Genomic DNA, 24,705 nt, shown 5'->3' on the forward strand with positions numbered 1-24,705 from the left:
GGGAGCGAGAGAGAGAGAGAAAGAAGGAAGCCATTTTGGTTCCTCAGTGACATGTCCGCCTGCTTTCTGCTTTCTTCTCTCTGGTTTCTGCTCGTGGAAAGACCCTTGCAGACACAGAAAGCGGCAGGTCAATTTTTTTGAGGAAGTAAAACTTTGTGGCAGTTATTTGATTTTCTGAGAATCATCAAGAAAAGTTTGGTTTTGCGTTTCGCAGGAAAGAGCGGCAGAGGAGGGAGTGAGGCCTGTAAACCTCTGACTGAAGAAGAGCAGCAGGACTGGGAAATAAAAGACTTGTCTTTAGGTGATCCACTCAGATGGTCTCCTCTCGTTAACGGTCTTTGGTTTGACTTTACGTTGAGGACACAGGATGAGCTCTGGTCGAGTGCCGTCCAGGGCGGAGGTGACGGGGTGGAGCCCACAGCAGCTGGCAGACTACCTGAAGAGGGTGAGACCTCCGACCATGCTCTCTTTATATTCCTGTGCACAGACATTGTTTCAGTGACACTTGAAACTTGCAGTAAAATTACAATTTGTGTTTAAATCAGTTTATTTTGATGCAGTCACTGCAGTCAGCTGATTCATCTGTGTGAGTCTGTACATCAAATCCAACTCTGACTCACAAACTCACACTGTTGACCAGCAACAAGCCGTCCTGACAGAGCTGACCTCTGAGTGGACGGAGAGCTGGAAAATCCAAAATGAAGGAAACTATTGTAGCTTATTAGCTGTGTCACCTTCCAGTATAAACTGGTTTACACCCAGTTAACAGACACAAGAATATCATATTGATACAGACCACGGCCTTGATCACACAGAAAGCATTGTAGGTTGCAAGAAGGCGCACCACCAACACACTCTCACTCTGACCTTGTCATATACTGATATTTGGTTGTGGACTTTCCACGTCCACATATGACGTCCAAGGTACCCTGGGTGTGTTGGTTGTTGACGTTCTAGGACGCCGTGTCAACTTCAGCCTGTTACATGCATTGTCTGTTTTCAAAATACACTTCTGTTTTCACAGGAAATTTAACATTTACATACAGTCTCTTTCAAAATAAAAGCACTACATCGGCATCACCGCAAATTGACATTTTTTTCCTTCAGCAACAAAAGCATATGGTTAGGTTTAGGACAAAAAGAACAGGGTTTGGCTTTATAATCTTACAGGACGCAAACATCGCTCTCTCGAATGAAAGTCAATGCTTGTTGGACCTATCCATCACCCCTCCTGCCTGCCCCAGTTGGACTTTTACCGCCGTAACTTATGTCTTTGTCCCACCGAATTTCCACCTGACGCTGCCAGGCGCCATTAAACTATAACGACAACCAGCCACGTATCATGCTGACGTTAAAGGACACCTTTTTCATTGGTTTCTGACGCCGCAAGTCACTGTCCAAGTGCCAGATTTCAACGACTTCGGAGTGAGACTGAGCTCGACCAAGACCTTCTTGAAGAGGTGGTCTTAGTTTGGTTACAAATGAACTCTGGTGCGGTTGGTTTGTGGTGAGAACGTGTTCCGACCTGGATCTGAACCAACTGCAGTCACATGACACATTGTTTGGATTAAAAATGAGCATGTTACAGTCCTGGAGGATTATTAATGTGCACCTCCTCCTGTACTGCCTTAATATGCACATTCAGCACATCCAATGCATCAAAACATTGTTTTCTAGTTGGAGCCGCGCCTCGTTTTCAAACTGTATGGTTTGACTGAAATGAACAATGACAGCAATATAGTCCACGATGAGCAGCGCTAAAATCAACCTGCGTAGTTGCCCCTCCATTGTGACATTAGAAAGTGTCACATTTATCTTGCAAGTGTACTCTTCTTCAACGTTTGGTTTATTTCCTGGATTTTTCACACATAGAAATTCTGACCAATCAAGAGCAATTTTGTCACAGCTTTCTCAGTTTCTGTTCACACTGACAAACAAACCAAGAGGAGTAAACATGAAGCTCTGCCGACTGACAGGTAACTCACTGATTGGACAGTTTTGATGTTTGTCATCCTGCATCATCAGGACACATATGAGGAAATCAAACTTCGGTTACTGACTTAAGTTTCTGCAGCAAACATGATTCTTGTCCTAAACTGTGCTGGTGCCAACCTGAGGAAACACTCCTGTGGGTTGTATCAGAGCGTAGAGACAAATGCCCTCTGTGCTCATTGGGGTTGGAGGACTTGTTGAGATGATGTCACTGAGGTTGTGGGTTCAGCTCCGGCTGCCTCCACCTGCACTGACACTGTGTGAACTACGTCACTGATGTCTGTGATGTGTGTTTGCAGATGAGTCTGTCTGGCTGTGATAAGGTGGTGCTGAAGCACTCCATCAGCGGCTCCAGATTTGTGGTGAGTTCCTTTAAATTTACAAACCTTTAATGAAATTGTCCTGTCAGCTGAGAGGAGGTGATAAGATGGAGGCAAGGAAAGACAAGAGGAGGTAAAGGAGGGGGTGGAGGAGTCAAGAGTTTGAGAGGAAGGAGGAGGTAAGGAGATGTTGAAAAGGGAGGGTGAGAGAAGATGGGAGGAGGACATAGAGGAGGAGGGAAGGAAGAAGGAAAGAGGGGGTGAGGAGGGAAAGAATATGTCAGAGGAGGACAGAAGGATGTAGGGAAGGAAAGTAGGAAGTAAGGTGATGGTAGAGAAGGAAGGAAAGAGATGGTGGAGGAGGTAAAGACAAGGTGGAGAAGGTTAAAAGGAAAGGAGGAGGTAAGGAAGGACAGAAGGATGTAGGGAAGGTAATGAGGAGGTAAGGAGATGGTAGAAAAGATATCAAGGAGGAGGTAAAGAAGAGGTTGAAAAGGTTAAAATGAAAGGAGGAGATGGAGAAGGATGTGGGAGGTATGTAGGGAATAAACAAAGAAGGTAAAGGGATTGTCAAATAGGGACAAGAGGTGGAGGAGAAAGTTTAAAAGAAAGTGGAGAAGGTTATAAGGAAAGGAGGAGGTGGAGAAGGACAGAAGGCTGTAGGGGAAGAAAGGATGAAGTAAGGAGATGGTAGAAAAGGAATGGAAGAGGTGGAGGACGAGGTAAGGAGAAGGAGGAGAAAGATATAAGGGAAGGAGCAGATAGAGAAGGACAGAAGGATGTAAGAAAGGAAAGGAGGGAGCAAGAAGATGGTATAAAAGGAAGGAAAGAGGAGAAGGAGATAAAGAGAAAGTGGAGAAGGGTATAAGGAAAGGATGAGGTGGAGAAGGACAAAAGGATGAAGGGGAGGAAAGGAGGAGGTAAGGGAAGAAGAAGAAGAATGTCCTCTTTGCCTCCTCATCTTCTCCGAGACATATTTAAGCTGCTTTTGTCCTCAATAAGACTAAAATGTCCTGATAAGGATAAAAGTCCTGTTTTGTCCTGTTGACCTCAACGTCCTCACAATGTCCTCACATCCTCACACTGTCTTCTCTTGTTTTGTAGAACCTGAGTGAGAACGACCTCCAGAAATTCCCCAAACTTCACGCTCCGTGAGTACAGAGCAGCTGCTGAGTCACTGTTACCGAAACACTCCCACAGGTGTCTGCGTGGAGCTGCGGACGTCGGTCTGTGGAGATGGGACTGATATATCAAACACTAATAACACTAATTCTTAATTAAAACACCAGAAGAAACCATAGCAAAGTTTCAATCCATAAACACACAAATAAACGTATTTATTGTAGTATTATATATTTTTATTATATATATGTATATCTTTATTTATTATACATATTTATTATTAATATTTCATCATTTTTAACATTTTTGATCATATTCACTGATCTTTCACGACCCACAGAATAATTTGTTCTTTGAATATGTAATCAGTATATACATGAAACTAAAAAAAAGACCCTCTGTTTTTATACACAAAAACATTTTATTCTGTTTTATTCCATTACTTTTTTATAAACACTTGAATTTGTGTATTTTCATAAAAAAAAAACTTAAAAAAATAAATAAAAAATTCGGACAAAAAACTGAGAAAAATTTATTTTTTTCAAAGACACGCATTTTTAAATTAAAAATAAATTTCACATTTACATTTGTTGTTTTTTTTTCTCATTTCCTCACGTCAATTTGAACTGTATAAATAACAATAAAAGTAATTATTATTATTGTTCCGATAACAATACTAATAAAAACAACAATAATAATAGCAGTAATAATAATATTGATGATAATATTAATAGTAACAGTAATATAATAATAATAATAATGAAACTAACATTCTCTTTGAGGTATAGTGGAACATGTTGTCACATTCAGTGTTCTGTTGTCTTTGTCTCCTCTGTGGTTGTCTTGTCCGTGTGTCACTGTCACCATCATGGAGATCCCGTTTCGTCCCACCAAACTCATTTGCTTCTTCCTCCAAATCAGATTCAGAATGTTGATCAAAACAGGAAGTGTCAGAGTCTGAGTCCATCAACATCTCCACCGCTTGATACAACCGTAAACTTTTCCGTTGACACTGTCATTTTGGGAGGGTTTACAAGCAACTACATTTCTGTAAACATCATCTTCTGGTTTCCACCGGATCTTCCTTTTTGTTTGTTTTTGGACACAGCAGTGCTCTTCAATGTCACAAGATGTTTAACAGCGTCCCCTACCTATAACAGTAAAAAAACACGGATTGCTAGAATATCTTGCTAATGGCGGGGAAGCGTTCTGTCATAAATAACAGATAATCTTGGCAATGACGGGGATAGTGTTAACATGTAAAAATATAATGTCTGAATGAGTCAAATGTGCGTTACAAAATGTCCTGTAAGCAAGAACATTTCTGATGTGTTATGATGTTTAGAACATTTAAACTATAGTAGTGCCCTCAGGAATAAGCTGGATAGATATCACCACTTAACTTCCTCAGTTCATTTTTTACATTTAGACAATTCTTTTTTACATCACAAGTTTTCTTAAATTTTATGTTTGAATATGCAAATGAAGCATTATCTTATTAAATATGCGCTGATTTGGCAGAATTTCCAGAACAGAAATCTGAACAGTGGATAAAACCAGGTTCAAAATACTTGTTTTACTTTGTCAAATGTTTTTACACAGTGGATTTGGATCTGTTTTTTAGAAAATACTGTCAACAGCTACGAAAAAACAAACAAACAAACAAACAAACAAAAAAACATTTTCTCAGTGTTTTTTAGGAATAAATGTTTTATAAATCAGTCTTTAGTTAAAACTTCTCTCTAAAAACCTTCCGAATACAGACAGGAATAAACAGCAGAGTGTTTGACTTAACTGATAAATCCAAAAGTGAAAAGTGGCTGGAGCAGCTCATCACATCATTACTGATGAAGAACAGTTTGGATAAACTTTATGTGTCTGTGTCTCCTCAGGATGATCTCTAAGATCAGCACTGAAATCAGCAAGAAGGAGGAGAAGAGAGGCCTGTTTGGTAAAAAGTAAGAACATGTTAATAATTTTTTTTCTCTTTCTCTGAAATATAGAATACTGATCTTTGTGTTTCGGTGTACTTCGTTATTTAGTCTTTGAAATAACATGTAAAACTCTGAGAGAAAATATTTGTTGCAGAATACATTCAGTTGAAGGTTTAGCTTTTTTGTCACACGTTGAATACAGCTGCAGCCTCCGCACTAAAAACACACACAGCATGTAGAAAGAAATATTCAAATATTTAAATTAGAACAGAAGGAAAGAATAAAATGTAAATCTAGTATGAATTTATAGACTGTAGTAATTCAAAGGGATAGTTCAGTTTTTTAAAGAGGGGTTGTATGTGTATTTATCAGGAGACAGTTTATTACATACAGTAAATGTGGGCAGCACATCCTCAGTTTGGAGAAGCAGCCGGAGTCTGACATGGAAACTAAACAACCTGCTGCTGTGGAGGGGTCAGCGACAAAATGTGTTTTAGAAACCAGAAAAAAAGTCTCACCTAAAAACATGAATATCAGTTTCAGTGTACGCTATATTAAGAATATTTTCACTGCTTCACTTTAATGTCAAGTAGTTTCCAGCTGTAAAAAAATAGCTTTAATATTCTCCTGAGACCTGATCTTAAGTTTGGTATGCATTTTTTTTTTTTAAACTCTTAGCTATTTGGGATCAGCAGGAGCTGATAAGTATAAAAAATTAAACGTTGTAAATGATAATTAAAGGAGCTATATGTAAGAAATCTAAAGCAAATAGTCGTAAAATCCTCCTAATATGTCACAGAGACTAAGGAATAATGTTCATATAATATACTGATCTCACCAACAACAATAGCTGTCTACCAGTCATGCAGTCAGTAGAGTCTCAGCATCAGTTACAGTTACGACTGAGCTACAGCAGCCCAGCAAGCAGCATTAGCAGTGTCCCAGTACATAGCATTAGCAGCCGGCTCCTCAGCTGTATCCCGGCAGCAGCGTTAGCAGCAGAGAAGCTGGACTTGCTCGAATGGTCCGCTGGAAAACTGAAGATCAAGGATGCAGTGACACAGCCCTGCCATGGCAGCCGCCCGTGGGCAAACAAATCAGTCTCCAGCGTGCCGCTGTCCAGCAACCTCGAATCTGTAGGGGAGGGGGGGCGGACACGACTCGCGGCAGCATTTTGAATTTGAGTGCAGTAACCGTTTTGGCCACATTCTTACATACAGCGCCTTTAAGTCCCAATGTCCTCAAACAAGACAATAATAAAGTCCCAATGTCCTCAGACAGTACTTTCTAATTAACTTGTTACTGTTGATAAAATGTGTCGAATTTTTTGCCATATCAAACTTTAAACATTATTAATCATAAATAAACATTTTTCAACGAAAAATGTTATCAGATTTTGGACCTTGTCCACTTTTGTGTCGGGATTGGCTGCAGACTGACTTGGCAGAGATGGCTGTCATCTTGTTTTTACATGGATGAGTGCATCCATTCAGCTGCTCCACCATCCACAGTCAGACACACATGGCTGATTATTTACTGCTGAATTACAGCTCACAACTTGCACCAACGGCTGACATTGCTCCTCTCTGACTGTTTCTGCTGGCTACTAAACCATCCCGGTGCAGACTATTTTCTGGGGTTTACCAGACCTGTCACTCATGCTGCATCTGAAGATAATTACAAGCACGACCGCTTTCTGATTTCAATGTCCGATAGTCAAGAACGTTTTAGTCACATCTCATTAACAAAAATGAAACATAGATTTCATCTCAGTTTTTATTATCAATATCTATTTTTAGCTTGTCATCGTCATGGACAAAAGTAAAAAGAATTTCAGCACTAAGTTGCGTGCATACTGTTTTGAGCTACTGCTCAGATGATCTGTTTCTTTAATCAGCTTCCTGAACTGATGCATTTGGCCTACAGATGATATAGTCAGACTCATATATGAGTCAGACTCTAATCTCACCCCCAGACCCCTGTCTCTCCTGATGTTTCCTTTCTGCTACTTTGGCAAAAAAATGTTGAATGTCCATTTTTTACCCTCCACTCACCACCTATCATAAAAGGGAAATGATTGACAATATCAAACTACTTGCAGACAGAAACACTCTTTTCCGTGTAGCCTACAGCCTATTCTGTGTAGCCTATGTAATATGAACATAATTACGTTGGACTAGTTATTCTGCAGTCACAGACATCAATTGAATTGCATAAACAAACCAGATGTCTACCAGACGCAATTCAGTGGGCGAGTGAACCTAGTCATTGCTAAAACCTTACCTAGGAGTTTGCAAGTTATTTCTAACGTTAAATACCAAAACAGATTTATTACTAGCTAAAGGCAACTGTTATGACAACATGACAGCACCTTATCTCTGCCTCAGCAAACGTTACGAGACCTATCAGCTAATAGCTAGCTACAGTAGCTAGTGCTAGCTGTCTGACTGGCTGCACCACCGGCTAGCAACGTTACAGTTCACATAGGCATTTAGGAAGCAAACTGAACTATTAGCATTGATACAACTCTGTACAAAAAAATGTAGTCGTTCAACATTTTATTCCCTATTTTCAATAACTTCAGTCTTACTTGCTGCCTATTCAAAATCCTCGCTGTTGCCGATCGATTGTGCAGCAAGCTAAAATCACTGTTTTTGTCAGTGGAGTCTGGTGGCTTTGACGAGAGCACAGATGGGGAACTGAAGTCATTTATGGCTTCCCAATTGAAACAGGCAGTCTGACGGCAATATAAAGGACTGAAAATACTCTTTATATAATGTACTCTTAAGCTGATATTAATTTTTTTAGGTGGGACTTTTTTAGGTGTCTTCAGCCTGCTTCTCTAAACTGGGGGTGTGCGGACTGACATGTACTGTATGTAATATACTGGCAACTGATAAATACCCCATACAACCCCAATACAAAAATTAGAGCCATCCCTTTAAGCAGTTACTAAACTGTACCATGTATGTCAAGACTTAGATATTATAGGAACACAAGTAAAGGGTTTAAAATAAAATACTTGTAAGTATTAGGTGAACTTTTGCCAATTTAATAATAATAACAATAATACAATTCTCTTTCTTCCCGTCACAGACCAACGCCCAAATATCATGAACCAGGTAGGAACTTTACTTTCATTGATATATCAATCAATTTCTCATGCTGAGTACTGGTATTTTGTTTATTTTCAATGTTATATTCTTACCTAATTTTATAAATGTCTGATTATTTGTTTTTTTATTACTCAGTTGTTGTTGCTTTTTATGTATCTGTACTTATTTCTGTCCTGAAATTCTCCTCTGGGGATCAATAAAGTTTAATTTAAGTTGAAATGTATATGAATGTGAAGATATTAGTATATTCAGCTGTATGCTGCTTTCTCCTCTGCAGATGTGGCTGCTGATGTTCAGGGCTGGGGTGAAGACGAGTTTGTAAGTCTGATGGTTCATCATCTTGTTTTTTAAATTAGGAAAGTAATCAAATCATTTTTATTCACAAGTTACAAACAATTCAATAGAATAAGTTGTCTAATGGTATCAGTTTTTGTTTCAATATTTTATTTCAGTGGTATAAAATTTCCACAGCAGCTGTAATAGAGTACCTCAGGAATGCAGAAATGAGCTCAATCTGAGATTAAGTTGACACAATGTAGAATCACACTGTATGCAGACGATACTGTTATTTACTACTCCCCAAATATATATAGGTGCACCAGAAACTGCTTAAATATAGAGTGGTACAGGAATGAGTCTTAAAACCTGGAAATGAGTTAGCATGTTAGCACTTCCTGTTCCCTCACCTTGAAGTAAGTGGGTTTTGGTTTGATAAATAAGGTTTGTGGTTACAAAAGCTAAAGAGACTTTCAAGTCTCAAAAGTAGCAGCAGTGTGAACTGACTAGTCTGAGCTCAACTCACACTGGCTGATGGTGACACCTGCAACTTAGCTGGTCAAATGGCCGGCGGCTGGTTTTAAAGGACATCACCTGTTTCAACAGCCAATCAGCTTGTAGTGAAGTCCACTGGTTAAGTCAAAATGACAGTAGACAGCATGTTGCTTGTTGCGGCAGGTGCTCCATCCCCGCCGAACCTTGCGTTTTCCTCCTCAAGGTGTTCTGGTGTCGGACGGTGGATCGCTGCTGCTGCTGCTCGCAGTTTGTGCTAATGCCCCACCCACACGCGTTATATTTCTATATGAAAAGACGAATGGTTAACTTAATCACACATTTACTCTGCTTGGTGCTCTGATGTTCTCTGGATAACCAAACAGAACATTCTGACAGCGCTCCGAATTTACAAACAGCCTACGTGTGCTCTGATATCATCATCCTCCGTCGAAAACAAGCCAACTTGTTAGTTATCCATTCATTCTTTTCCATAACCGCTTTAGACTCACAAGTCAGTCTTTAGACACTTTGCTTAACTAAAGACTGATGACTTTCTCCCTGATTTTGTGTTTAGATGGGCGGATACAATTTCAGAGTTTAAAAAAACTCCCTACGTTGCAGAACCAATAGTAAATCCGCAGGGCGGTCCTTTGGTGGCTCGCTGAACTCTTGTGCTCATAAACATAGTCCGACTAGAAACATGTGTAGCGGTACAAAATGGCTCAAGTCGCTGTAAGTCCTTCATTTCCACAATGTTGTGGAGTTAAATCTCTCGGCATCCATTTTCAAGCTCTATTGTGTGTTTGTTTCCTTACGGATGAGAAAAGGGGGAGCGCGCATTTCTGGGAGGGCGTGTCCTTTTCAAAAATGCAAGAGGCATTGCTTTGTTGGCGGCCGTTTTCGTCGGTGTGTTAAACACACTTTAGAAAGGAGTGTTCCCAGACTATCGGAAGGCGGAGAGCTCTGATTGTCTGGTGGCGAGACTATAACCGCTTATCCTTTTTTATCATACTGTTTACTAACAGTAAAAGGGTGTATTAGAGGTGTTCCTTTTGGTACCAGATTTTGATTCAGTTGCATTTCTCTGCCTGTCCTTCGCTCCATCAGGATGATGAAGAATTTGATGATGACTACGAGAGTCCGTACAGTGGTGATGAGGAGGGCAGCGGAGGAGATTACGAGTCCCCAAACGATGACCAGGACTGTGCCAATGATTATGAGCCTCCACCCACCGAGCCTCCAGAGGACCTGGCCCTCAAGCTGTGCCCCACCCTGCCCATTGGAGACAGTGATTATATCGGTAGATAACAGAAAACAGACAAACACGTTTTCCATACAGAATACTTTTCAGTTGTTTTTCAACTTTTAAAGTCAAGAAATGTGATATTTTATGTTATTTTCTGCAACATTAATCTTTAATCTACAGTCATGTTGAGCAGCTCCTCTAAACTTTTAGCTGCAGTCACATTAGGACACTGAGGTAGAAACAACATATATTTTTATCTTTCAGGTTTAACAGATTCTTCATACTTGAACAAAAGACAATAATTCATTCATGAGCACTTGAAAGTACGACAGACTAAGGACTGTGATTAGAACCAAAATTAAGTCAAAATATTACAAGATAAAATGTTGTAATCCATTAAGAATAAAGTCGTAACTTTAGGTCATTATCATTCATCTGACACATAAAAGACAGACTGCTGTTACCTGTTTACATCAACACGGAATTAAAATCTCCATTTTATTCTCGTAATATTACAACTCTCTTAAATTATTACAACTTCCTGTAAAATTACATCTTTTATTTCTCAAAATGTTTTAAAATATATCTTGAATGTATATTTAAATAATGACTTTATTCTTATGAAATTTCAACTTTAGTCTCGTAATATCATGATTTTTTTCCTTAAAATATTATAACTTATCTTTATTAAATTCTAACTTTATTCTCATAATATTATTACTTCTCTCCTGAAATATTATGACTTTATTCTTATGAAATTACCACCTCATCCTCATAATATCATGATTTTCTTCTCAAAATATTACACACACACACACACACACACATATATATATATACACACACACACAAATAATATTTTGAGAAAAAAATCATGATATATATATATATATATATATATATATATATATATAATTCTTTTTAAATTCTGACATAATATTATGTGTTTTTTTCAATATTATGACTTTGTTCTCAGAATTAATTTAATTATTGTAAATTCTGATTTTTTTTCTTGAAATAATATGATTTTATTTTGATGAAATTTAAATGTAAATTACAATTTTTGAAAAAAAATTATCACTTTTTTCTTACAATGCATGTAATATTACAACTTTTTTCTTGAAATAATATGATAATTTATTCTGATTAAATTTCAATATCTTTCTCATCATATGACATTTTTTCCTAAAGATATTATGTTTACTCTTATTAAATTCTGACTTTAATATTACGATTTTGTAAAAATATAATGACTTCTCATAAAATTTTGACTATATTGTAATATGACAGGTTTTTTAAAAAAATCTGACTTAATTCTGATGAAATTTCAACTTCATTCTTGTAAAATGACTTTACTTTATTTAATATATTCTAACTTTATTCTTATTAAATTCTGACTTTACTATTACATTTTTAAAATATTGTGACTTTAATCTAAAAAAATTTGGGACTATATTCTTGTAGTATTACGATTTTTTTCTGGAAATATTATGACGTGATTCTCATGGAATTCTGATTTTATTCTTAAAATAATACTACTTCTCTCTTGAAATATGACTTTATTCTCATCAAATTTTGACTTTATTTTTGTAAGTAATTTTTTTCTTGAAATATTGACTTTATTTTCATGAAATTATGACTTCAATTTCATTACACTGACTTTTTTCTTGAAATAATATGACTTGATACTCATTAAATCATGACTTTAATATCTTGACATTAAAACTTACATTATGACCTTATTTTCACAAATTACATCCTTATTTTCATAATTTCATGACTTCCTTTACTTGAAATATTATGACTTAATTCTAATAATATCTCTAATATTTAATTGTAAGGAACTTGTTAAAACTATTTTTCTCAGAGGTTATTTAAAAAAGTGAAATGTTATTTCCACTTTCTTTAAGAGTTACGATGAGATAACCATAACACAACAGCAAACTTTTGTTGTATGTGTGTGTGTAGATAACCATGTGTCATCCCGAGGCCCGCCCCCTGCTGTGTGTCCCCGCCCCCCAGCCTCCACCCTTTCTGCACCCTCTCCCCGCATGGTGAGTCTCATTTAACACTCAAGTAATAATTTCAAACATATTTGAATTGGTGATATCAGTTTTGTTAACTAAACCTGTGTGTGTGTGTGTGTGTGTGTGTATGTGCGCAGCCGGGAGAGTCACTGTCCTCTAGAAGAGACCACTCTCCACACTGCGGGGGGAGAAAATGTGAGTATCGTTTAAATCTCCCTCTGTCTTGCCGTCATAGCTCAATAAATGTGAACACACAGACATGAGACATGTTAATATCCTTCATTTATCTCCGATGTCCATCCAGAATAAAAGTCCATAAATCAGCTTAGAAATCAGAGAAAAAGGAGGATGCAGAACTCACCTGAGAAAAAAGTTTTCTTCAGTGTTACAGTGACCCAATGATAGCTGTCTGTACATCCACGGCTACACTACAAACAAGGCTATTCAAGAGAAGGCTGAGACACGGGGTCAAACATGGGGGGATTGTACATGCGCAGTAAAATCTGGTCTGCACTTCCTCAAAGGCTCTGTAGATGGCGTGAGACTGCGGAATAAGGGGGATGTGCATGCATGTCATTTTCACAGCTTATTATTGGACTGTTACTGGTGGCCTGCGTTGTGGGTGAAAATGACAGAGACGCAATTCTGACAACTTCAGGCAGCTGCTGTCCAAAAGTCCAAGCAGACTGCACCAAGCGCACTCCTTGATCGCCTGAGTGGATCCTGCCCTTTTTATCTAGCGCCCCTGCTGTCACCCTCTAGCATCGCAGTTCAAGTTACACTGCACATGTGCAATCCCCCCATGTTTGACCCCGTGTCTCAGCCTTCTCTTGAATAGCCCTGACTGCAAACAGGAAGTGCTCACAGATCTTTCGGTATACTTTGATTCTGTTGTTGTGTTCAGTTCCTCCAGGGCCGCCGCAGATCTTTCGTGAAAACAAACCAGGCAGAAGTTCAGGATCCAACCTGTCCCCTGTCAGAGGTAATCCTGAACCCAACATGTTCCTCTTTTAAAGTACGACACCACCATTGATTTCTTTGGTTTTACTCCAATTTGTAAGAAAAATAATCTGCAGAAAGGAAAAACATCACTGTTAACACTGACATCATAGGCTCACCAAATATATATATATATTTAAAAAAAACCTTTGTAACTTACACTTTTGGTGCATTCAGGGACCCGCTGACAGCTGAATTTCAGAGTCATTGTTTCATTTTGATGCACAAATAATGGTAGCTCGTTGCAACAACATGCAAAAAGAGGAAAAACACAGTTTAAAATTAAATATCCAACTCAACAAGTTTTATTATTGTCATCTTTATTTTACTGTGCTTTGTTTTACCAGCTTCATAACTGATTTTCTTTGCAGTCGTCTTCCCTGAAAAAACACACAAAGATAATGTAACAAAAAAAGATTGTATTAAATTAATTGTGACTGATCGATAATGACTATGAATTTATTAATCTGATATTTTAATCATGATAGCGTTTACTTTTCTCCACAGGAACTAATCGCAACACAGTGGAAAGGGTGAGTCCTGCTTTTTAAATTATCTTAATACAACAACACTCCACAGTTCAGAGTTCACACATTTTGACCCATAAATTTCCACCACGACTTTGAGGCAGACTTTCATGACCATTATGTGTTCTCTGAAACGTCTATGTGTAAAATTTACTCTGAGCACATCAAAGTATAAAACATGTAATTTCCTCTTGCCAGTAGGTGGTGTGAGGATAAATAATGTTCTCAGTTAAACTAATCATGGTAAACTAAAGAGAAAGAAACTCTGCTTACCAGCACTGCCGCGCCATGTGATGATGAAGGCCCAATTCCAATCCGATCCCTTACAGACTCACTGACTTAGAGGTGCGTTCATGTAAAGTGCGTGAGTGTGTGAGGGCTGTCCCATTGTCAAATCATCAAGTCAGTGAGTCAGTGAGTGAGCCCTTTATGCCCCCTTACCGTAGGTCAGCATCGATGTGGACTTACGGTAAGGAAATTACAGTTCATAGCGTTGTGACGTCAAATACAGGGGTTGCCATCGGAACACCGGAAGTGTTATAAAAAAAAAACAAAACGAAAACACAGTCGGCAGATATGCAAACGGTAACGTTATGGAAGGAGAGTGAAAAAACAGATAGATAAACAATGAAACATTACATTAACAAGGATTTAATAAACACACATGAGGTCAGAGGAATACCAGTGGTTATATTCCACAGACAAAGAATATATATATATATATATAGAGAGAGAGAGATCTATTTATCTATCTATCTATCTATCTATCTATCTATCGATATATATAGATATATATTCTTTGTGTGTAGAATATATGCTGACAATAACCGATAAATGATCACGCCCAGAGCCGCCAATGTTAACAACATTTTGTAGAGAGGGGGATAAGTGCTGTCCCATTCCTATTTGTAGCATCCGGAGCCCTTTCAGACTCACACTCAATCACTTACAGCTGATGTCAGTTAAGTCAGTGAGGGTTCAGGGCTTGAGTCTTTAGGGGCCGGATTGGAATTGGGCCGAAGAAAGGAGTGAAAGGGTGCAAGGGTTTAAACAGTGCTTAGCAGATGAACTCCATCAGATTAATGACGAGTGAACAAAGAGTCAAAGTAACCAATCAGTGCTGAGGAAAGGGGAGGAAAGGAAGCAAAGTAAAGGAAGTGTCAAAATAAAGGAAATAGGAATCTTTACTACAGGTAGCACTATAACTATCACAAAATATTTTTTATTTTTTATTTTTTTTTATATTTTTTATTTTTTATTATAATATACAATCACATCAACTCTCTAGGAAGAGTTTGTTAAAGTATGACCTCTGTAAATGGCCAAAAATGCACAAAAATTGCACAGTAAATTCAAAATGGCCGACTTTCTGTTGGGTCTAGGATATGGCTCCAAGAGGCTATTTTATGTCTTGGGGAGGTCACATGTGCCTCTTAATTTTGTGGATTAAACATACCATGGAGGCTACCTCATTGAAGTTTTATAGGGGGTGCTACTGAACCCTATTTTTTTTAAGCACGGGATTTGTAAAATATGAAAATTTTCAGCAGTTCTGTTATGTGTGAGTTTTCAAGCATCTTTAGCCCCCTGGAAATATGATTTATGTGAGAGAAAAATAATTCCTTCAGTTTCAACAGGGTCCTCCTCACACTGTTCAGTGCTCAGGCCCTAAAAATCCATGTCAAAATTTATCAGTCAGTCACTTAAAATATGGAGCCAGTCCAAAAGTACATATACTGTAAATAAAAAAAATGCATGCAAACCTGGGAGCTATCTGGCTGTTGGTGAAACCATGACCTGATAAAGCTGCACATGGTTTCATATGGCTTGTGGGAATAACGTGAGTGAGAGTTAGCCACCTATAGCGCCCGTGGTACCTCTGCAGTTTGAGCTTTGTGTCTGGGCACAGCACCTGAAATGGTCTCTTGTTTGATGGTGGATGAGAGGGAAGCACTGCAGTTGCAGCTAGTGTATTCTGTTATACAAGTACTTTTGAAGCAAATTTCCATGACAAAACTTTCTGTGTTTATTATCTTTTAAATTTTTTCCAGGACTTGTGAAACAGCTATTTTCATAATCCATGACCTTTATAGGTTTTTCATGACTGTACATACTCTGGCGGTTTTCAGGTGGATCCATGTAAATATTTCAAAACTGATCTGCAAACTGACCACATGAATGACAAAGAAAACTGAAAACAAAAAGGGACCAATAGGAGGACATATGACAGACACTGAAACCTTGTAGTTTTTTTAAAAGAATAGTTTGACTTTTAGTTTTTATTGTGTTAATGTTATTTCTGTGTTTCTTACAGGGGGGGACGCAGCCTTGGAGGTAAATGCTGTTCATCATACTCATTTAGGATAAACAAAGGGGGTACCACAAGGCTCTGTCCTGGGTCCTTCACTATTTACACTTTACATACAGGACTCCTGCACATTTTACCAATAAATGTTTTAATCTTTCCAAAAAATATAAAATATAATATAATATAATATATACATATATATATATATATATATATATATATTTACACCATTTCCAAGACTTTATTTAAGTAGTCTAAAGTGTATAGGCTTTTTTAGTGTGCAGCTATACATTATTAAACACACACTTGCCAGGCATTTGTAGATAAGCCAGTGTTTGCTAACTTCACTTGCTCGTTAGACATTCCTGCTGCTAACTAGCTGCATATGCCAACAATAGCAAGTCATCAACTCTGTGCCTCTTTTGGGTGAGAGTAAACCAATGATCCTGTAGATGTCAGTGCAATTTGATGTGTGTCTGGATTATGGCTGGAACTATTAATTTAGTAATTGAATATTATACCGATGAATCCATTGATTGACAGAGTAATTGAATGAGAAATACTCTTGCCTCATTAAAGAGCAATGGTAAATATACAAAAGCAAAAATAATACCGGTCTCTTAAATAAACAACGAAATCCAAATTTTTATTGCTTAAGATGTCCCACTGTAGTAATAATACAAGAACGTATTCTGTGTTACATTGACATGTTTTGTGATTATCATGTACATATTTTAAACAACAGCTAAACAATTTATATTCAGAACTTTTCTGAAACATTCAGTAAATTTCCAACCATTTCCAGGTTTCTCATTTCCTATGTAATGACCATGGAAATTCATAGTATCTATTTATATGCAGATGACACTGTCTTGTATGTGCTCCGCTCCTCTTCAGCTTTAATATATTAAACATAGTCAGCAGCACATCATCAAGAGCTCGGCCACAGAGGAGGTTAGAGGAACTCTAGAGTGTTATATTGAGATAGACATAAAAACATGTGAACTTAACCTGTCATTTTTTTGTGTGCGTTTAGGCCTCAGACGGACACTCCGGATCCTCCCAACTGGTCCAAACCTCCTGTTCTTCCTCCGTCCTCCACCTCCGTCAGCAGGAGCAACTCCGCAGCCAGACCTCCTGCCAACAGGTCAGCTCACACATCATCCATTCATCAAATCATCTCAAATCAAATTGATCAAGTGTTTGTATTCAAAGTCATCACATTTATCTCCACTATTGTCATCTTATTAAAATTTTTAGTTCAATTTTTCACGATAAAACAGCTGTAAAATGATTAGTTTGTGCAAGCTATTTGATAATAATCAGATTTTTGTGTGTGGTTTGGTTTTACAGGTTTGATCCAAGGAGGGAGGTAAGTTTCTGCTCTGAGAGACATTTATTCTGATGTTGAATTTGTCGAGAACAAACTGTGATCCTTTCTCTGATTTCTTCTCTCTCTGCAGCAAACACATGATGAAGGTGAGATTTCTTTTCTCTGCTTTTCCCAAAGCATATCACAAAATATTAGATTGATTCTTTAAACCTGTCTTCTCTCTTCCAGCACTGAAACACAACACCTTCCCCCTCCACAATAAAAGTCTGCCACCCCGTCCTGGACCCCACGGGCTCCCCTCACGGCAAGCAGACAGGTATGAAAAAAGTAATGGTGAAATACTAATTTTTGAAAGCATCCTGTCAGTGCTGGAGTACCACAGAGTTCTATTGTCGGCCCAGTTTAGTTTAAAAAACAATTACGAAAATATGTAAATAAATAAACATTTTTAAACTGTTTTTCAACTTGTACATTGTATGCGAGGAAGTTGTATTCAGCTACCTTGTCTTGACGCATCTTATTTTTTATTTTGATTCCACCAAATCTCTAAATTTGAAAGCATTTGAGTTTATAAATAATTTGTTGGCTGATTTTTGATAAGCAGCTTTTTAAATGATTCTTAAAGCTCTCTTCTGTAGCATGAAAATTTGCAGTTGTTTTGTATCTATTTCTTCGAACCTCCTCACAGTAGGTAATGTATGGAACTATGTAAGGGTGATGCAATATATATAAGTACTTAAGGTTCTTTTGTTTTGTGCATTGTTGCAATAGAGCTTGACATTTTTGGCATCATTTATACGTGGTTTCCCACATTGTTTATGGTCTATTACAACTCCCCAGAATGTATTTTCATAAACTAAAAATTATTGATTTTCACTGTCCTCATGGTGATAGAACCCAAGATGTAGAAAAACAAGGGCTTAGTGGCACCCACAGGTGGTGACCTTAAGTAAAATGAATCAGGCAGATATGATGAATAATCTGTTTTATTTTGTTTGTTTTTGTGCAGTTTGCCTCCCAGCATTCCCTCTGCAGGTTCTCTGCCTCACAAACTGCAATCTGGTAAGAACACAATGACACAAACATTAAAGGAACAGTTTGAGGTTTTTGGGAAATGTACTTTTTCTGTTTCCTGCTGAGTGTAAAGTCCCATTCACATGGGATTAACATCACATCAGATGTGTGTTTTGCATTTTGCATTAGTGTCAAATGTTACTTATTTTTCAGTGTCTGAGTCAATATAATAAAACCAAACAACACTGCTTTAATGTCAATGTACAGTTCTGTCTTTTATTTATTTATTTATTTTAGGTGACTGTTAAGATATAATTACCACCATACACATAACTCGCAGTTATGACCCGGTGGATGTGGGAAACGGGATTTTTGCTTTGGGTTCCAAACAGTCTTGTGATGTCCTTTTAAAAACAGTAGAGGGTGCTGTCTTACTATTGTAGTTACAGTATTGCGTGTGTGTGTGTGTGTGTGTGTGTGTGTGTGTGTGTGTGTGCAGCGATTGCTGAACAGAGAGGCAGTTTTATAGGATCAGACAGACCGTCGTTTCGTCCTTCTCTACCCACAACAGCACCAAAACAGGTAACAGAGCACACTCATACATTGTCTGTTTGTACATGTGAGGATCCTAAAAACCCTGACTCCAACTCTGATTCTAAAACCAAGTCTTAACCTTCAGACATCTCTTTGATGTAATAGGGCAACCAAATCACCAGAATAAATGTCAGCATTGTACGTTTTTGCAAACCATGGATACAATAACTTTTATGTTCGTTTGTAGTGGATATTTGGACACGTTACATTTCAGCAATGCTGTGGTTAAGTTTGGGCACAAAACCACTTGCTTATGGTCAAAAGATCCTGTTTGGGCTTAAAATACCCGATTTTGGTGGCACAATCCCAGCAGGAAACACAGCAATGTCTTGTTAAAAAACAACTTCTATTCATGGCACTATCCCGGGAGGAAACGCGGCAATGTCCCAGTAAAAAACAAGCACTTTCTATGGCACTATCCTGGCTGAAAACATAGTAATGTCCTGGCAAAACAAAAACACTTTTTTTTGGTACTACCCAGCAGGAAATGCAGCGATGTCACAGTAAATAAACACCCTCTTTTTGTGGCACTATCCTGGCAGGAAATGCAGCAATGTCCTGGTAAAAACCAACCACTTTTTGTGTTCAATCCCGGCAGAAAATGTGGGGATTTCATGAAAAAAAAAAAAAGAACAATGGCTTTCATAGCATTATCCTGGCTGGAAACATAGCAATGTTTCGATAGAAAACAATCACTTTTTGTGGCAATATCCTGGCAAGAAATGCTGTGATGGCACAGTTGGGAAAAAAAAGCATAGGTATGAATGTAATGTATCTGTGGTTTGCAGAAACGTTCAATGCCAACATTTTCTTCTGGTGTCTTGGCCGAATGGGGACCAGTCCGCACAATGCAAAAAGGTCCTCGCTACGATGGTGAAAATTGTTGGTCCCCACAAAGAAAGCAATACAGAAAGTCTCTTATCAACTTCTGAGCTTCACAAACACTAAATCCATTGCACACACCTTAATTTCCTCAACTTTAGATTACTGTAATTGTCTGCTAAGTGGCATAAATCAGAGAATGACTCTGAGACAGCTGTACTACTTACAAAAAAACAAGAAAAGAGATCATATTACTTACTTCTTAGTGTCATAATTAAGAGTCAATTCTGACATTTTTACTTGTAACCTATAAAACACTTCATGGCCCCAGGCAGTGACTCTGAAATGCTGTGTCCTTGTAATCCTGCACACAGTCTGAGGTCACCTGTTTGCTGTTAAAGTTGTAAGATTAAAGAGAAATCAGTGTCATGCACATTTTGTACCATAGGCCTCATAAAAAAACAACAACTTTGTCCACGTGTGTGTTTATGTGTGCAATTCAAATGTGTGTATGTTGTGTTTTTCTTCATTTCCTTTAGTCCTTGTAAAGCACTTTGTGATCTGTGGTTTTAATCAGTGTCATAAAAATAAACTTTGTAATTATCATTATTATAAAGAGGGTTAAGTGTTGAAACTGTTTTTGTGGATGTTCTTCAAAATGAACAGCAGATGGTGCTGTTGTCTTTTTCTAATCTAAGTCTAATATATATGTGTGTGTTCAGGACCTGGACCCGCGCTGGTATGTGGGTAAAGTGACCAGAGGTCAGGCAGAAGGATGTCTGAAACAAGTCCGCAAGGTAACACAAAACAGGCAGTTAAACAAAAGTCTGTGTTATTTTAAAGGTACTTTTTAAATTACTTAGCATGCAATAAATTTGGATATATTTAATTTGACTACCTGTTTACACCAAGATAAGCTTTTAACCATTTACTTCAGTAAAAGTAAAATGTTCATGTTTATTATAATACTGTATATATTATGTGGTTATTAGCATTCCTGCATTAAGGTGTAAACTGTTTATATTTTAATACTGTATTTGGTGAAGGTTAACTGAATTTCAGCTACAAACTGTGGTGTGGTTCAATGTGAAGCAGCTATAATTTTTAAGTCCAAAGCCTCATACTCTCTGTACGATATACAGTTATAGCTGTTTTTTTTAATTTATTTATTTATTTATTTGAACATGTGAAAAAAAATAATAATAAAATAAATAAATAAAAATAAGCAATTGATTAAAACAATTAGAAAGAGAAGAAAACAATATATTTACATCGCATTACATGTTCAAAAGGAGTAGGAAGAAGTATAAACTTATCTGGTCCTACCCCTTGTTCACTCAATATTCATATCAATAATAATAATAAAATTAAATAAATGTAGTGCAGTAAAAAGTAGTTAAAAAAGTATAAAAAGTATTTAAAAATGTGTCTGAATATAGAATAAAATGGCATAAAATGGAAGAAGTAAAGCAGAAGTTTCACAAAAATGTATTTATGTAGCTTAAATGCTTAGTAGTATTTTTACACCAGTTTTTTTAGGTCAACCCAATCACCAGAAAAAATATTGGTATTGTACATTTCTGCAAACCACGGAAACATTACATTTATACATATTCATTTATTTGTTTATTTTTAATCAATTTATTAAACATGTTGAAATAATACAAAGACAAAATTCAACTTATAAGCAATAAAAACAAAAACAAAAGGGATCCTCAGCAACATTAAAGCAACAAATGAGCAACTAAAATAATATCGCTCATGTTCAGAAGGGGTAAGGAGAAGTTAAAACTTTTCTGGTCCTACCCCCTCTTAATTCATTCATTCATTCATTCATCTTCTAACCGCTTCATCCTCTTGGGGGTTTGCGCGGGGGCTGGAGCCTATCCCAGCTTACATCGGGCGAGAGGCAGGGTACACCCTGGACAGGTCGCCAGACTATCGCAGGGCTGACGCATAGAGACAAACAACCATTCACACTCACATTCACACCTACGGACAATTTAGAGTTATCAGTTAACCTAGTCCCCAATCTGCATGTCTTTGGACTGTGGGAGGAGGCTGGAGTGCCCAGAGAGAGCCCACGCTGACACGGGGAGAGCATGCAGGCTCCGCATGGAGGGGCTCCCACACCCAGGATCGAGCCGGCAGCCTTCTTGCTGTGAGGCGATAGTGCTAACCACTACATCACCGTGCCGCCCCCCTGCCCCCTCTTATTTTATTTTTTTATGTCTCTATGTATTAATCATAGAAAATAAAAGTTAAATTTACAGCCATTAGTGTCCATAATAGTGATCTCAGTCAGCTTAACCATATCAACCCTTTTGGACTTTGTTTTTTTGGAGGAAAACATCATGTTTTGGCTTAAAATAACTGATTTTTGTGTTAGTATGCTGGCTGGAAATGCAGTGATATGTCCGTAACATCACAACCATTTTTCTGTGGCACAGTCTTGGCTTGAAATGCAGCAATGTCTCTGTAGAAAAAACAAACACAGCAAATTCTCATTAAAAGACAACCAATTTCATGGCAGTATCCCAGCTGGAAATGCGGTGAAGTCTCAACAAAAAAAACCCATTTTGTAATACAATACAAAATACAGTTAGAAAAAACACTTTTTGTGGCACAATCCTGGCTGGAAACACAGTGAATTTTTAGTAAAAACTCATTTACATGGCAGTATCTCAGCTGGAAATGCAGCTAAGTCTCTGTAAAAAACAGTTTTTCTGTGGCACTATCTCAGCTGAAAACGCAGCAATGTCTTGGTTGAAAAAACACATTTTGTTATACAATACAAAAAACAGTTTTTTGTGGTACAATCCCGGCTGGTCTTGTTATTGATCGCTCTCAACCAATTCAGCTCATATACTGCATCACTTTAGGAACACTGATATGACATGAATGAAACAAATGAATGCAATGTATTCGTGGTCTGCAAAAATGTAAAGTGCCAACATTTTCTTGTGTAACTGGGCTTTAGACGTCCATCCCTTATGTATTATTCTGTGTCTCTGTGGAGGACGGGGCGTATCTGGTGAGGGACAGCACCCGGCAGCTGGCCAATCAGCCCTTTACCCTGATGGTCTACTACCAGGACAAAGTCTACAACATCCAGATCAGACAGCAGAACCAGAAATTCCTGCTGGGAACCGGACTCAAAGTCCAGGAGGTAAACATGTAGTAACAGAAGAAGTACTGTTATGTACTGAGAGCCGAACCTGTTCTGTAATAACTGAATTAAGTTTGTATTTTAAGGAAAAATCTGAGGGTTTTCCCTTTCACTTAAATTTGCAGTCCAATAAACTCCTGTATAATCATGCGTTTATGTGTGTGCAGTCTTTCCCCTCAGTGAGTGACATCATCGGCCATTACTCCCAGTCTCCTCTGCTCCTCATCGACGCCAAGAACCGCACCTCCAGCCAACAGAACCAGTGTCTGCTCTCAGACCCAGCCGGATACTACATGACCAGACATTAAACGTCCTGACCGGATAAACCGGAGCACAGAACTAAACCAGAGAGAAACCCGACAGGCAGAATTCAGATGAATGTTCACCTCAAATGTTACATTAGCAGGAGCGTTGATATGTTTGTGTTGTTCATGTCAAGTTTTTTTTTCTGTTTTAACAAATGACAAATGTCAGATTTTTGCACACGTTGCTTCATTTGCTTATTTTGACCATTTACAAACTACAGTTTCATCATTGTGTCAGCTCTCTGTTCTTTGAGTTTGAAAGGTTGGAGACTGCAACATTTGATTCTATATTAACATATAACATTGAACATTTAAATGTAATATTGAGATTTAACATTTAACATTTAGATTTAACATTCAAAAGTTAGATCCGATATTTAGATTCAACATTAAAATTAAACATTCAACATTTATATTTAATATTCAAAATTTAGATTTAACAGTTAACATTTAACATTCAACATTTAGATTTAGTATTAAGAATATAGAGCCAATATTTACATTCAACATTAATATTAAAAATTCAACATTTATATTTAATATTTGACGTTAAATGTTTTATTTTGATCTAACAGTTAACATTTAGGTTTAATATTCAAAATTTACATCCAACATGTATTAACATGTATTAACATGTAACATGAATTGAAAATGAAATGAAAAAAATGAGCTAAATATTTAAAATACATCAGAAAATTGTAAACAAATGTTTACATTCCGCGCTCCATATGAGACGATAAACCTTTCAATAAAAAGTCTAAAACATTTCCGATCGGAAGTTTTAGATTTAAATGTACATCAGTACATGATTTTGGATAAATGCTGTATGTCTATAGCATTTAGTTAAAGTACATTCCACATTCAAACTATGCATGTTAATGGCTAAAACCTTCCTTGTTCTGTCTTCAGCTAAGCTAAAAAAATATCCCAGGTTTCATGATTGTATTTACAGCTCCATTTTGTTTGTTACAGATGAAGTCTCAAAGTCTTCCAGTATTCAGGCTCCATTTTGTGCCTTCTGTTTGGGACGTTTTCAATTCAGTGTAAATGTGTCAGATTTGACTTGTTTGTCCCTCAGCTGTTTCATTAAAACCTTGTGAAAACAA

The 24,705-nt window shown here is 37.5% G+C and overlaps 1 protein-coding gene across 1 annotated transcript; it reads left to right on the forward strand.

The window, feature by feature from the left end:
• On the forward strand, positions 1 to 24,705 carry lcp2a (lymphocyte cytosolic protein 2a). Its single transcript, XM_033638830.2, has 21 exons — positions 1 to 445; positions 2,292 to 2,354; positions 3,417 to 3,463; positions 5,327 to 5,392; positions 8,465 to 8,490; positions 8,762 to 8,802; positions 10,363 to 10,555; positions 12,470 to 12,555; positions 12,666 to 12,723; positions 13,433 to 13,510; positions 14,035 to 14,060; positions 16,369 to 16,388; positions 17,399 to 17,509; positions 17,716 to 17,734; positions 17,826 to 17,841; positions 17,924 to 18,011; positions 18,705 to 18,757; positions 19,209 to 19,291; positions 20,848 to 20,922; positions 23,145 to 23,294; positions 23,462 to 24,705. Exons 1-21 carry the CDS (start codon positions 368 to 370, stop codon positions 23,600 to 23,602), a joined length of 1,518 nt encoding a protein of 505 aa, XP_033494721.1. The 5' UTR covers positions 1 to 367; the 3' UTR covers positions 23,603 to 24,705.

The sequence above is a fragment of the Epinephelus lanceolatus genome, chromosome 11 (genome assembly GCF_041903045.1).
Source record: "Epinephelus lanceolatus isolate andai-2023 chromosome 11, ASM4190304v1, whole genome shotgun sequence".
In the NCBI taxonomy this organism is placed as follows: domain Eukaryota; kingdom Metazoa; phylum Chordata; class Actinopteri; order Perciformes; family Serranidae; genus Epinephelus; species Epinephelus lanceolatus.

Excerpts from the sequence above, each read along its gene's own strand:
- lcp2a (XM_033638830.2), top strand. The coding sequence starts at position 368 with ATGAGCTCTGGTCGAGTGCCGTCCAGGGCGGAGGTGACGGGGTGGAGC. Across the intron at positions 13,511-14,034 it reads CAACCTGTCCCCTGTCAGAG|GAACTAATCGCAACACAGTG; the intron begins GTAATCCTGAAC and ends TTTTCTCCACAG. Across the intron at positions 23,295-23,461 it reads CCGGACTCAAAGTCCAGGAG|TCTTTCCCCTCAGTGAGTGA; the intron begins GTAAACATGTAG and ends ATGTGTGTGCAG.